Source organism: Xenopus tropicalis, chromosome 7 (genome assembly GCF_000004195.4).
Source record: "Xenopus tropicalis strain Nigerian chromosome 7, UCB_Xtro_10.0, whole genome shotgun sequence".
Lineage (NCBI taxonomy): Eukaryota > Metazoa > Chordata > Amphibia > Anura > Pipidae > Xenopus > Xenopus tropicalis.
Genome location: NC_030683.2, coordinates 124,934,495 through 124,948,698, shown reverse-complemented (window position 1 = coordinate 124,948,698; position 14,204 = coordinate 124,934,495). Strand labels below are relative to the sequence as shown.

At 42.3% G+C, this 14,204-nt stretch overlaps 2 protein-coding genes across 2 annotated transcripts; both read right to left on the bottom strand.

Moving 5' to 3' along the window:
- Positions 1-2,740: 2,740 nt before the first annotated feature.
- On the bottom strand, positions 2,741-7,619 carry LOC100485189 (trypsin). Its single transcript, XM_002941019.4, has 5 exons — positions 7,547-7,619; positions 6,540-6,696; positions 5,857-6,110; positions 3,861-4,000; positions 2,741-3,076 (listed from the first exon to the last, which is right to left on the bottom strand). The coding sequence occupies exons 1-5, from the start codon at positions 7,584-7,586 to the stop codon at positions 2,918-2,920; spliced, it is 750 nt and encodes a 249-aa protein (XP_002941065.2). The 5' UTR covers positions 7,587-7,619; the 3' UTR covers positions 2,741-2,917.
- Positions 7,620-10,322: 2,703 nt separating this feature from the next.
- On the bottom strand, positions 10,323-13,482 carry LOC100485347 (trypsin). The gene is made up of 5 exons (XM_002941020.3): positions 13,431-13,482; positions 12,773-12,920; positions 11,166-11,419; positions 10,743-10,882; positions 10,323-10,569 (listed from the first exon to the last, which is right to left on the bottom strand). The coding sequence occupies exons 1-5, from the start codon at positions 13,480-13,482 to the stop codon at positions 10,396-10,398; spliced, it is 768 nt and encodes a 255-aa protein (XP_002941066.3). The 3' UTR covers positions 10,323-10,395.
- Between the last annotated feature and the right edge of the window lie 722 nt (positions 13,483-14,204).

Here is a 14,204-nt window from a genome sequence, read left to right as displayed (position 1 = left end):
TTTAAATATTAATCCTACACCAGAATTATGGGAGAAAATATGCCAAAATAACAGTAAAATTTTTACTTCAACAAAATTGCAGGAATTTAACTATAAAATATTGGCCAGGTGGTATTACACTCCTATAAAACTTAATAACATGTATAATGTATCTGACTTGTGCTGGAGGTGCAATATGGAGAAAGGATCTTACGAACACATCTGGTTCAAATGCAAAAAACTTGAAAATTATTGGGAAAATATTCAAAAGATAATTGACTATATATTCCCAAATGAAATAAAACTCACATCTCCAATAGTAATGTTATTATTTGATAATACCAAAAAGAAGACAGTAAAAATTCCATTGATTAAATACATGATAACAACAGCCAAAGCAATAATTCCTAGAAAATGGAAAACTACAGAAATACCTACAATACAAGAATGGATACAACTACTAAATGAAACTAAAATAATGGAAGAAGCAATTGCCTACAAAATAGGCAACGCATTCAACCATTTCAAAAATTGGAGAGCATGGTCTGATTATCTAAACCAAAAAAAATCCAATACGCAGTGAGATATCTCCAAATTGCACCTCTAAATATGAAACTATTATATACAATAGTTATTATTGATCGACAACTAATTAAACATGTCTCTGAAATGTTTATCGTAATCTGATTTTCTTTTCTTGAAAATAAATATATACATATCTAGTTAACAACAGGTATCAGATAAAATGTAACAGTACAATATATAAGTGACAATTTATGCTTTGCTTTGTAAATATTTACCTTTTACCCCTACCCCTTTCCTTTCTGTATCCCTCTATCTTTTGAAAAACAAATAAAAAGATATTTGAAAAAAAAAAAAAAAAAGGAAATCAGTTTTAAAATTCTGAATTATTTGCTTATAATGGAGTCTATGGGAGACGGGCTTTCCGTAATTCGGAGCTTTCTGGATAATGGGTTTCCGGATAAGGGGTCCGATACCTGTATATATATATATATATATACAGTATATACCCCAATACATTTGGATCTTGACAAATTTTTGTCGGGGCAAATTATATCTTAGTTGGGATCAAGTACAGGTACTGTTTTATTATTACAGAGAAAAGGGAATCATTTAACCATTAAATAAACCCAATAGGGCTGTTCTGCCCCAATAAGGGGTAATTATATCTTAGTTGGGATCAAGTACAGGTACTGTTTTATTATTACAGAGAAAAGGGAATCATTTAACCATTAAATAAACCCAATAGGGCTGTTCTGCCCCCAATAAGGGGTAATTATATCTTAGTTGGGATCAAGTACAGGTACTGTTTTATTATTACAGAGAAAAGGGAATCATTTAACCATTAAATAAACCCAATAGGGCTGTTCTGCCCCAATAAGGGGTAATTATATCTTAGTTGGGATCAAGTACAGGTACTGTTTTATTATTACAGAGAAAAGGGAATCATTTAACCATTAAATAAACCCAATAGGGCTGTTCTGCCCCAATAAGGGGTAATTATATCTTAGTTGGGATCAAGTACAGGTACTGTTTTATTATTACAGAGAAAAGGGAATCATTTAACCATTAAATAAACCCAATAGGGCTGTTCTGCCCCCAATAAGGGGTAATTATATCTTAGTTGGGATCAAGTACAGGTACTGTTTTATTATTACAGAGAAAAAGGAAATCAGTTTTAAAATGTTAAATTATTTGCTTATAATGGAGTCTATGGGAGACAGGCTTTCCGTAAATTGGATCTTTCTGGATGACAGGTTTCTGGATAAGGGGTCCCATACCTGTACATGGCTTTTGCATAAAGTGACGTTTCAGGCCTACATCTGGCCTTTTCTCAAGCTCACTTACCACTAAAAATAGCCAGCCTTTTATACATGACATTATGGCGCCATCTACTGGAAAGTGAATGAAACAATGCGATGCCTGGGGGGGGCAAGAAAAAACCCACAGACTCAACGATCCAGTTTGGGCGCTTTCTAAAATAAACTAACGATTGAGAAAGAAACAGTGAAAAGTTGATTATGTTTTTGTCTGTGTTTTTTTTATTCATGTTTTTCTCCCTTGATCTCTAATATTGATAAATCATCCTCCACATATTTGCAAAGGGGACTTTGTATTTCTACATAAAACTATCAAACCAAAAATTATTATTATTATTTATATAGCGCCATCAATTTACGCAGCGCTTTAAAGAATAGAGGGGTACAAAAGACAGAACAGTTAACATGTACATATAAACAATTCACAAAAATGGTTTGCAGTTACATTGGATGAGGATCAGAGACACTAGGGGGAGGGGCCTGCTCGCAAGAGCTTACATTCTAAAAGGGAGGGGTGAGACATAAGGTCAGGGTAACTAGCATGGGGTTGGAGTTCATGTTGGTGTGTAAAGTGACAGTCAGTGTGGAGTGAGAGGTGAAAACCAGTGGTTAGTGAGTGTTTGAGGGAGGATTAGGGGGGCTCAGTGGGTAATCTCATTTCTGAGGGTTTAGGTTAAAGGCTTGAGTGAAAAGGTGACTTTGAAGAGACTGTTTAGAGGCTTGGAGAAATTTGGGATATTAACAAAATTTCACGCAGTTGACTCAAATGTTGCATTTTATTCTTAGAAACACAAAATCCCATAGATACGAATGTCCCAGGTCATGTGATTACTCAGTTACTGTACATGGGTAAGATTCCAATATGATCATATGCGTTGGTATATATATATATATACAGTATATACCCCAATACATTTGGATCTTGACAAATTTTTGTTGGGGCAAATTTTTGCAGCCGTTTCGTGAAAAAATGGGGAAATGCAGAATTTCGCAAATTTTTGGTTTCTCCAGAAAATAAGGGGTGAAATAATTCTTAATTTAAAACTTGGCAGATGGGGGGGGGCATTAATCTGGGCACAGAATACAGTCGGTTGGGATCAGCAGTCTCCCGCCGCTATTGTGTCTTGGATCCAGGCTATGTAGTTGCAGATTTTTGTATATATCCCTGGTTTGTTGGCAACCCCACATGGGGTATTTCCCCAAGATGTTATGCCGTGAACCATAGAGTTGCACACCAATGGTCCTCCAGAGTCGCCCTGAAAGTAAAAGAAAGCATGTACATGTGACTATAGTAACATAGTAAGTTGGGTTGAAAAAAGACACACGTCAATCAAGTTCAACCATAATGCCTATATATAACCTGCCTAACTGCTAGTTGCCCCAGAGGAAGGCAAAAACCCCTTCTGAAGCCTCTCTAATTTGCCCCAGAGGGGAAAAAATTCCTTCCTGACTCCAAGATGGCAATCGGACCATAACCCTGTATTCCCTCACTTGCTAAACAGCCACCCAACCCAACACAGTTGGGCCCTGGGGCCAAATGAACAAATTAGAACGACGGGTATAGGTGCAGCCGTTTCGGGGACTGCATCAATGAGCCCATGCGGTCCCCAATCTGACTACATTTTTAAACCTGGCCTATCAATATCTGGCCAATTTCAGGCCAGATATCGGTCGGGCAGGCCCGTCGGTAGGGACCAATATCGACAGCTAGAATCGGCCCGTGTATGGGGACCTTTAGCCAAGTGGGACAGGACTCATTGCTTTTGTGGTCACTCATGGGTGACCAAGTTGGCCAGAATCATCAGATGTACCTGTATCTGCCCCGATGCTGGGGCACCCAAGGGATATATCACTGGCAACATCAGCAGAGATTGAGGCAACATATACTGTGCCGATAGCTCTCAATTCAATGATATACAGCACCACTACATGCTGATAGTACGTTGTTGTTTCTTGAGTCATAGAGCATCACAGCAGGGTCGTTTGAACGTCGTAGACCTTTCTTCAGCTTATAATGTGGGTCACACGTTGTATTCTCACCTGACATGAATCCTTTCCTCCTTCCATGACCCCAGCGCACAGCATGTTGTCAGTAATCTCATCCGTTGGGAATGCCCCTTGGCAATAATCCTGGGAAACAGTCTGTACTTCCACACATTGTAGTTCATCAGGAAAGGTTTCTGGAGATGGGAACAATAGAACTAGTCAAAAGCTGGACGTTAGTGTTCTAGAACAATGTTTCCCACTCTCGGGATCTCTAGCTACAGTCATCATTTATATATCAGTGTATTCTAGAATTAATATTTACCCTTCACGTCTCTAAATAATAGATGTTACATGAACGTTATGAGGCCAGGAGAACCTAAAGGGTCAAGGTTTTCCAAGGCAGAAGTTTAAAGCCTGGAGATCCGATAACAGATCTTCTCCCGATATTCCCACCTACGGGTGGGCGATATTGGGAAATGTAGGCTAATTTGATCGTTTGGCCCTGGGGCCAAACCATCAAATTCTAAGGCCGGCAGTGGGGCAGTCGGTTCGGGGACCGCATCAATGAGCCGATGTGGTCCCCGATCCGACTAAATCTTTTAACCTGCCCGATCGATATCTGGCCAATTTCAGGCCAGATATCAGTCGGGTATGGCCGTCGTTTCTGCCCCTACACAGGCCGATAAGCTGCCGAATCTGTCCAAGGGACCAATATCGGCAGCTACAATCGGCCCATGTATGGGGACTAGTGATGGGCGAAATAATTCGCCAGGCATGGATTCGCGGAAAAATTCGCCACACGTCCAAAAATTGTCGCCGGCGTCAAAAAAGAATTGTCGCGGGCGTCAAAAGAATAGCCGCGCGACGAAATAATAGCCGCGTGCGACGAAACAATAGCCGCGCGACAAAGTAATAGCCGCGTGCGACGAAACAATAGCCGCGCGATGAAATAATAGCCGCGGGCGACGAAACAATAGCCGCGCGACAAAATAATAGCCGCGTGCGACGAAACAATAGCCGCGCGACAAAATAATAGCTGCGGGCGACAAATTTTTTTTGTCGCATGACATTTTCGCCGTGTCGCGAATTTTTCGCCATTTCGCGGATCTTTTTAAAGATTCGCGAATTTTTCGGCGAAGCGAAACGGAACAGATTCGCTCATCACTAATGGGGACCTTTAGGTGCCACAAAGAAAAAGGATGTTTGTAAACATTCTGCAAAGTAGAAGTTCCCAAACTGTGGACCACTCTGAAGGCTCATTAGGCTGAGATTTGGGACGTATTTACTCTTGATATATGTTTATGCACAGTGGTAAGGCCAGTTTTAGGGTAAAGGTGGTCATACATGGGCCGATTGTAGCTGCCAATATCGGCCCCTTGGACTGATTCGGTAGCTTATCGGCCCTTGTAGGGGCAGAACCGAGGGGCCTGCCCGACCGATATCTGGCCTTAAATTGGGCAGATATCGCTCGGGCAGGTTAAAAGATTTAGTCGGATCGGGTATTGCATCGGCTCGTTGATGCGGTCCCTGAACCGACTGCCCCATTGCCGCCAATATAATTCAATCGTTTCGCCCCAGGGACAAATGATCGAATTAAACTACATTTTCCCCGATTTCGCCCACCCATAGGTGGGACCTCGCCAAGCGAGCGGATCTTCACGTGTATGGCCACCTTAAGACTGGCCCACCGATGTACCTAGTAAAATCCCAGTAGGTCCTGCCACCACAACTCCTGTGCCTTCTGTTTATTTTATGGAAGAATGTAGATAAGGGGGGCCCTTGATTTCAGGTTCTCCAGTGGCTCCTGTATACCCCATTCAGACATTGGTGTGGTCAGTACTCATTGTAGGTCTTTGATACTCCTGTAACTGTTGCAGAGCTACTGATCCATACAAATATACAGTTTCTCCATGAGTTACAAGCCAACGGGAACCCTGAGCAACTGTTGGAACACAAATGGGGACTTGTACCCTAAAAAGTCTTAAAAAATACTAGTTAAAGAGAAATATTATAGAGTTATTACTTTCGTCTGAGAAACACTGCATGTTACCTTCAGGACTTGTGGTAGTTCCCCAGCCAGAGACAAGGCAGGTCTCTCCATCACCCACAGTTGGGCAGCCCAAGGGAATAGTCTGGACGTAGTCATTGATTGTGACTGGTGAGACCAGCTTAAGCAGCATAATGTCATTGTCAAATGTTATTGGATTAAAGCCACTATGAGGGCACATTTTTTCAGCATATGAGAACTGCTCCTTTCCCTCGTAAACAGCCAGGTTATGCTCCCCGAGACGAACCTGAAGACTCCTAGAAAAAAAAGAATATAAAGCATTGTGTACCCTGAAACGCGTAGAGGATCTCAGAAGCTTCCAGGACTTTTTATTCAATGCTCATATGAATCTCTGTTTGTGAGTATCCCATTTGGGATTTTATTTATTTCTTATTAAAACTTTATTACACTATTTTGGCACACTTTGTTATCAGTGGGTATCTACATGGGATACACAGAAGGTCCCCAAACCAGAAAATGTAAAATGTATAAATGTATTTATCTTCAATGTATTCATTTAGTGCAGTGGTCCTCAACCTTCTTAATGCCGTGACCCTTTAATACAATTCCCCATGTTGTGGTGACCCCCCTGTAAAAGGGTCCCCAACCCCGACCCACAGGTTGAGAACTGTTGATTTCGTGAATTTCCACATTTCCCCCCATTATTGTTACATTAATCTACTCACGATAACTGGCAGTGGGCTGCAGTCAGAACCCAGTTCTCATCTATTAGGACTCCACCGCATACATGTTGGTCAAAGTAATAAAGGGAACAGTGCCACGGTTGGGAGTTAGGGCGACATTCTGTGCCCCCAATGATTCGATCATAGTAGCGCGCCTGAACTAGAAGAAAAAGCCAAGGGTCAATACCTTATTCTCAGGGGTTTTTTGGTATATGTGTTATAGTCATGCATCTGCATTGGTAATTGACCATCTGGTAATGACTTGTTCCAGCTGAGAGTTGTAGCCTTGCAAAAAAAGCAAAAAAATCCATTGACTGAATCCAGTGGCTCGGGGGCAACAAGTTGCTCCCCAACCCCTTGGATGTTGCTCTCAGTGCCCCCAAACCAGGGAGTTATTTTTGAATTCCTGACTTGGCGGCAAGTTTTGGTTGAATAAAAACAAGATTTCCTACCAAATAAAGCCCCTGTAAGCTGATAGGGTGCATAGAGGCCCCTAATAGCCAATCACAACCCTTATTTGGCTCCTCCATGAACTTTTATGGTGCTTGTGTTGCTCTCCAAGTCTTTTTACATTTGACTGTGGCTCTCGAGTAGGAAAGGTTGGGGACCCCTGGTCTACACACAAGTGATCAGAGATGTTTAACTCACCTCTATAGCATAGAGAGTAGAGGCTTATCGTCCAATATGGCCATCATTTCCATTTCAACCAAACTGGGCCATGGAAAGCCCAAAATATCCATACACCCAAATCTTATCCTGTTTGTCATTAAGGTTGGTCTCCTTAGTTGGCCCTTAATTTCCCATCTAGACATGGTTTCATTGAGTTGAGTTAAGTGATCCATATTGATAAATACAAAAAATGTTTGTAATAAGCCACAGCTTCCATATGTTCAGTATTTCTTTCTGGAATACCTAATGGTATTTGCAGCCTGGTTATAGCCATTCACCACTCTAAGAAGCCTTAGAACCTGAGAATGGTGCAATGTTCTTCATGAAATAGTTCTACTCACCGGCTGTTCCCAAGAGAGCTGATACAAATAAGATGAACATGTTGGAAGATACGTTCTCTGGAGGCTGGATGGGGACTACATTAGGCTTTTCATTTCATGGGCTGCAGTAAGAGTAAATGATTAACAAGTTGTGCTCAGAAATCCACACATATAAGGCAAAATGTACTTCCATCACTCCGTATCTTGGTTATCAGTTTTAGGTCTATATATAACTCTATATACAGAGACAAACAATGACCTTACAGGTGGAAAAAAAGTGCGATGTACTGGAAAGGAAGCCGCCGCCGCCACGGGAAACTTTCCCAAGGAAAAACATGTGGCGTTTCCAAACTGCTGTGCTGCCCACTAGGGGGCTCAGAGCAGTGTCTGGGTTGGGGTAATTACCTATTTGCTGTACTAGATAGTGTTAAAACATTGGCTGAATTACTGTTTGTAACTTTGTTATGAGCTAAAGAAGCCCTTGACCAAATGTTGAACCTCAAACATGTGGGTTTGAACCCAAAAAGTACTAATGCCTCTTACTTAGCATGGGGTATATCAAAAACTGGAGTTGATTTTCCAACCCAATGAAACAAAATGAAAGTCAAGATCTGATTGGTTGCTTTTGGCAATGGCAACTCAACACGTACATCTGTAATTCAGCCATATTGTTTTTTTCTCTTGGGTGGCTACTTGTGCTGTCTCTTTATGTTCTATATCATAATGTATTTATAGCCCTCACTGGTTTTATGCAGCAGAAATTGTTTTTTATTTCAGGATGTCAACCGTCCATACCGATCACTCAGCTATCATATTGGAAAGAGCTGGTGGTCTTTTTTTATTGGGTATTTCTTATTCAGTGGTTCTCAACCTGTGGGTCGGGACCCCTTTGGTCGACAGGGGTCACCTAAGACCATTGGAAAACACATATTTCCGATGGTCTTAGGAATTATTTTATGGTTGGGGGTCACCACAACATGAGGATCTATACTAAAGGGTCGCGGCATTAGGGAGGTTGAAGACCACTGCCTTACATGGACCTTACCAATGTATTTTCTGTCTGTGGGAACTAGTGACGGATGAAATATTTTGCCAGGCATGGATTCGCAGCAAATTTCCGTGTTTCGCCATTGGTGGATTGTTTCACGAAACGGATGAAAAAATTTGTAGCAGACAAATTCGCTCCTCATCCAAAAATTGTCGCGGGCGGCAAAAGAATTGTCACGGCGTCAAAATAAATAGTCGTGGCGTCAGAATAAATAGTCGTGGCGACAGAATAAATCGTTGCAGCATCAAAGAATAGTTGCAGCGTCAAATAAATAGTTGCAGCGTCAAATAAATAGTCGCGGCGTCAAAATAAATAGCTGCAGCGTCAACATAAATAGTCGCAGCATCAAAGAATAGTCACGGCGTCAAAATAAATAGTTGCGGCGCCAAATAATAGTCGCGCGTCAAAATAAATAGTTGCGGCATCAAAATAATAGTCACGGCGTCAAAAGAATAGTTGCCGGCAACAACGTTTTTTTTACGCGCGGCATTATCACTGTTTCGTTAATCTTTTGAAAGATTTGCGAATTTTTCGCCGAAGCAAAACGGAACAGATTCGCTCATCACTAGTGTGAACCAATCAGAGAAAACCTACAAGCACAGTCTTGGTCAGAAGAAAAACCCAAGACCCCCGTACTGTGAAGACCACCCTTCCACCAGAACATGTCTACCATCGGTGGCTTGAGGTTTAGATTATGGGTTTTAATCTCCTTATGGGACTACAGTTGTATAGAAAACATTGTGTTTCTTGTAGAAGAAGTCCACGTGCTGGAGATAGGAATCCATATCCTCCTAATAAGTAACGACTGCACGGAACTCAAACCTTGCAGCGACGAATCAAAAGAAAACATTTCACCATCTGCTTCTTTCTCAGGCTGTTGAGGCCACACAACGTTGAAATGTTCCATGACACAGGGACAGTATTATGTATTTGTTACAGTCACAGGGTCACATGTTGTGAGACATGGCAAGGCATTTAGAAGAATATATTTCTATATGGAAATCATTTTTATTTATAAGGGATCCTTTTGGAGGCAAGCTCGTCCAATATGAAACTAAGTTAATACAATGTATTAAAGTTATAAAGTTTAGACTAATTATTTTCAACCATTACTGTAGGGAGGTCAAATTTCAATTGATTTTCAAGCAATGGGAAGGGAGCAAGATAGCAGCTCCCAGTAGGTATCAGAATAGCACTCAATAGTAAGAAATCCAAGTCCGGCTTGGGACTCCTCCAGTTACATGGGAGTAGGAGAAACAATAGGTTAGCTGAAAGCAGTTCTAATGTGTAGCGCTGGCTGAAAGCTCAGACTCAGGCACACTTTACTGCTGCGCTGCAAGTTGGAGTGATATCCCCCCCCTCACCCCCAGCAGCCAATCAGCAGAACAATGGGAAGGGAGCAAGATAGCAGCTCCCAGTAGGTATCAGAATAGCACTCAATAGTAAGAAATCCAAGTCCGGCTTGGGACTCCTCCAGTTACATGGGAGTAGGAGAAACAATAGGTTAGCTGAAAGCAGTTCTAATGTGTGCATTTATCTGCTCCCAGGGCTGTTGGTGCATGGTGGCACACTTGGGCATTGTATCTAAGCACAGATCATTGTGACATCCATGAGGAGATGGAGGATAGGCAGTCTGTACCTTGGGAAAGGACAGGAGGAGAGAGGTGGAGTAGACAGATAGAGCTGGGTGCCATCGGCACACATGTATGTACTGTATATAAATGAAAAAATTAAACTCAGAAACTGGTTGTTGTTTGAGATATCTGTATTAGTAAAGGAGGGGGTTAACGCTTTAATAAAATAAAGCCCAAGTGCAGAGGAATTATCCAACTACATAGCAGGGGGCTTCATTCTCCATGACGTCACTGATCCAGTCGATGTAATTGGACACTTTGGCGAACACCCCGGGTTTATCTGGGGAACCACAGACCAAATCCCCCCAAGATGTGATTCCATGAAGCTCTTCATTGCAGACCAGCGGCCCCCCCGAGTCTCCCTGTATGAAATGAGAAACAAATGCTGTAATACACATTACCTTGGTTAGTCCTATTAGTTAGTCTTACTACACAGTCTGTCTGAGCTTGTAATGGGTATTTTATGGGATTTGTTGCAAGGCATATGGGGTATCTAGTAATGATATTGCATCTGATTCCAGTAGAATTCTCTCACCCCACAAGTGTCTTTCCCTCCGGCCACATCCCCAGCGCACAGCATGTTGTCGGTTATGGTATCTCTCGGGTAGTAGTCTTGGCAGTCGCTGTTACTCACTGTAGTAATATTTACACACTGTAGCTCGCCTGGGTAGGTCTCTAGGGGGCAAAAAAAAAAACTTTCTGTGAACAAAATCATTCATCTAAAGCCACCTTAAAGGGGTTGTTCACCTTTGAGTTCACTTTCAGTATGATGTAGAGACAGTTTGCAATTGGTCTTCATTTTTTATTCTTTGGGGTTTTTGAATTAGTTTCACTTTTTGAACTCCAGTTTGGTATTTCAGCAGTTACCTGGTTGCTATGGTGCTAATTACCTTAGCAACAAAGGAGTGGCTTAAAGAAGTCAACCCAAAATATAATCTAGCAATAAAATTTCAAGTACCTTCAGGGCTTGTGGTGCTCCCCCATCCCGAAGCAAGGCACTCGCTATTGTCATCCACCAGGTAACTGGCTAATGGGATAGGTGCCACCCAGGTATTAATGTCGGCTTCTGATGCCAGTTTGAGCAGCATGATGTCATTGTCATATGTAACAGGTTCAAAGTCCTGATGAGGACATATCTTTGCAGCGTAAGTGTATTGCTCGTCTCCTGTAGGGCTGGTTCTGTTATGAGCTCCTAGTAGAACTTGAAGGTTCCTGTATAGCAGAAAAGAAAATGATGGATTAGCACTGCTAGAAAGAACATACAGTTACTTTTGCACTGGGCTAAGGAATACGTGTTTGAAAGGACAGACCATTAGCATTTATGGGTGTATTGCTGAGCGGCTCTGCTGATGGTTGGGAAGATGTAGGGCTCTGCGGGGAACTGAACCTTAAACCTCCAGGTTATTGTTTGTTCTCCTTAATCACTGGGCCAGCTGATAAGTTTATATCTTTCACTATTACTTTCTTGTTTTCAACTGGCTTTTCCAATATGTTTTAGCAGCCTCATAGGTCAGATATGGTCAGCCAATTGGGACTGCCTCTGCCTTATATTGACCCAGTTCCAACTTCACTTCCTTTGCCTGATTATTGGCCTCTGAGAGCTTGAGTGCTGTGGCACAACCCTGGCTCTTGTTCCCTTCCTAGTCCTTGTCCTGTTCCATCCCTGTCTGGTTCTGTTCCTGCTCGAGTCCTGCTCTAGTCCTGTTTCTATTCCAGCCCTGTTCCTGCTGTAGACCTTTATGGTTCTGTTTCTGCTCCAGTCCTGTTCCTGCTCATGTTCTGCTCTAGTCCTGCTCCTGCTCATGTTCTGCTCTAGTCCTGTTCCTGCTCATGTTCTGCTCTAATCCTGCTCCTGCTCATGTTCTGCTCTAGTCCTGTTCCTGCTCTAGTCCTGTTCCTGCTGTAGACCTTTATGGTTCAGTTCCTGCTCCAGTCCTGTTCCTGCTTCAGACACTTTGCCTGCTCCATCCTACTCCTGCCTGTCCCTGGCTCTGTCTTATTCCTGCTTGTCCATCTTGCTCCTGTACTTCAGCCTCTCATTTACAGGACCTGTCTAGTTATTGTTGGCCATGATAACCAGTACTCACCTGAAGGACTCACTTCTACACATTACAACTTATGATTACAATATGATCTGGCCTGAGGCCCCCCAACTTGTCACCCTCAAACCTCCATAATGCTAATCCCCACCAATATCTCAATCCCACCCATTTCTCATAAACCTCAGTCTGTGAGATTGAGCTTTGCTCCCACTCATGACCATGCAAAAACATGTATGTTTTAGTACCTAAGTACCTTGCTGTGAGATTTTTAATACACATGGATATGTTATATCAGATGCTATATTGGGGTTCATCTGAGGCTATTCTATGTCTAAAAGACCTTAAGCTGTATCTTCTCTAGGATCGAGAAGACCACGTTGTTATCACTTAATGGAGTCCAACAAACTTTCTTTCAAAGTCAGCGATTGGATGATGCACAAAAATCTCCACTGCATCACCTCCCTATAGGACCAATGGACTTGTTATAATTAAGAATGATTTGTGCAGAAGCTCTTATACTTACGACTGATTGCAGTGAGCAGCCGTCAGAACCCACCATTCATTTATTAAGACTCCTCCGCAGATAAAGTCGCTAAAATAATACAGCGCAACTTGCCATGGCTGTGAGTGGGGAACGCATTCTTCCCCTCCAATGATCCGATGGGTCTGAGCTAGAACAGGTAACAGAACAGCATGAAGATGAGTCTTTATGAATAGTGAACAAACACACACACACAGATGGCTAGTTAGATATTTAATTGGGCTGTAAACCCAACCATAACCCTGTCCCACGGCGCCCCCTGGTTTTGCTATAGAAGTTGCCAAAAAACCTAATTATAGATGCAAGGAAATTCCCCAATGAGAATTCTACTGAGCAACAATGTGACTGTAAGTGCAAGAGAAGTGACCAATGAGAATGCTGATTCCCTGTGTCAGGCCCCTTGCTGGTACCTTACATATAGAGATAATGATGGCATTTTTCCCCTCATTATATGGCACAGGAATCAGACATGGGGATAAAGGGACAGACTTGTTCAGTGCTGGGAAACTGTGCTTATTGCTCCCAACTCCAATTGCAGGAACAGAGATGTTACCTACCCCAGATGCATGATGGGTATTTACTGATGAAAGTGGAATATAGAAGAGCAGCCAATGAAAATCAGGACCTGTAAGTGTCTCACCTTCAGACCCCCGCAGCAGCAGCAGCAGCGGCAGCACAAGCAGCAGGTACATGTTGGATATCAGGGGACGGAGGAACATTTTTTTTTTATTCTGCACCAGAGATTAGACAGTAAATTATTAACAGTGAAGGAATAAAACCTTGACTTTAAATCCTAATTCAGTTATAAACACGGGAAACAGGACGGGTGGGAATGATCACATCCCTTCAATTCCCATTTTAATTCGCCACTGTAAACAATACAGGTATAGGATCCCTTAAATATAAGCAGAATATCATGTTTGTTATCACACAAGCACCAGGAAACATGGAGTTATTTCTGTTTCTCTGTTACTCCTGTTTACTAAAGGGGAACTAAACCCTGCTGCACAGCGCGGCTCAACCAAACCTTACTCAGCTGTTGCCGGACTACAAATCCCAGAATAATGTAACATATAATGAAGGGTGAGGCATGCTGGGAGCTGTAGTCCAGCAACATCAGGGTTGTATTCTTAAAGCAATATTGCCCAATCAAACTGCATTAAAATGCAAGAAATCCCCCAATGAGAATCCCAGCTGATGTGAGTAAATCCGGCTCCCTGTTCTCTGTTCCTGCAATTGGAGTTGGGAGCAATAAGCACAGTTTCCCAGCACTGAACAAGTCTGTCCCTTTATCCCCATGTCTGATTCCTGTGCCATATAATGACGGGAAAAATGCCATCATTATCTCTATATGTAAGGTACCAGCAAGGGGCCTGACACAGTGCTGGGAATCAGCATTCTCATTGGTCACTGC

What these genes read in the sequence shown, in the direction of transcription:
- LOC100485189 (XM_002941019.4), bottom strand. Translation starts at nt 7,586, where the DNA reads ATGTTCATCTTATTTGTATCAGCTCTCTTGGGAACAGCCG. An exon ending in GCAGCCCACTGCCAGTTATC is followed by an intron (nt 6,111 to 6,539) that starts GTGAGTAGATTA and finishes TTTTTTTTCTAG; the next exon opens with GAGTCTTCAGGTTCGTCTCG. An exon ending in AACTACCACAAGTCCTGAAG is followed by an intron (nt 4,001 to 5,856) that starts GTAACATGCAGT and finishes TCCCATCTCCAG; the next exon opens with AAACCTTTCCTGATGAACTA.
- LOC100485347 (XM_002941020.3), bottom strand. Translation starts at nt 13,482, where the DNA reads ATGTACCTGCTGCTTGTGCTGCCGCTGCTGCTGCTGCTGCGGGGGTCT. An exon ending in GCTGCTCACTGCAATCAGTC is followed by an intron (nt 11,420 to 12,772) that starts GTAAGTATAAGA and finishes TCTGCTATACAG; the next exon opens with GAACCTTCAAGTTCTACTAG. An exon ending in GAGGGAAAGACACTTGTGGG is followed by an intron (nt 10,570 to 10,742) that starts GTGAGAGAATTC and finishes CATTTCATACAG; the next exon opens with GGAGACTCGGGGGGGCCGCT.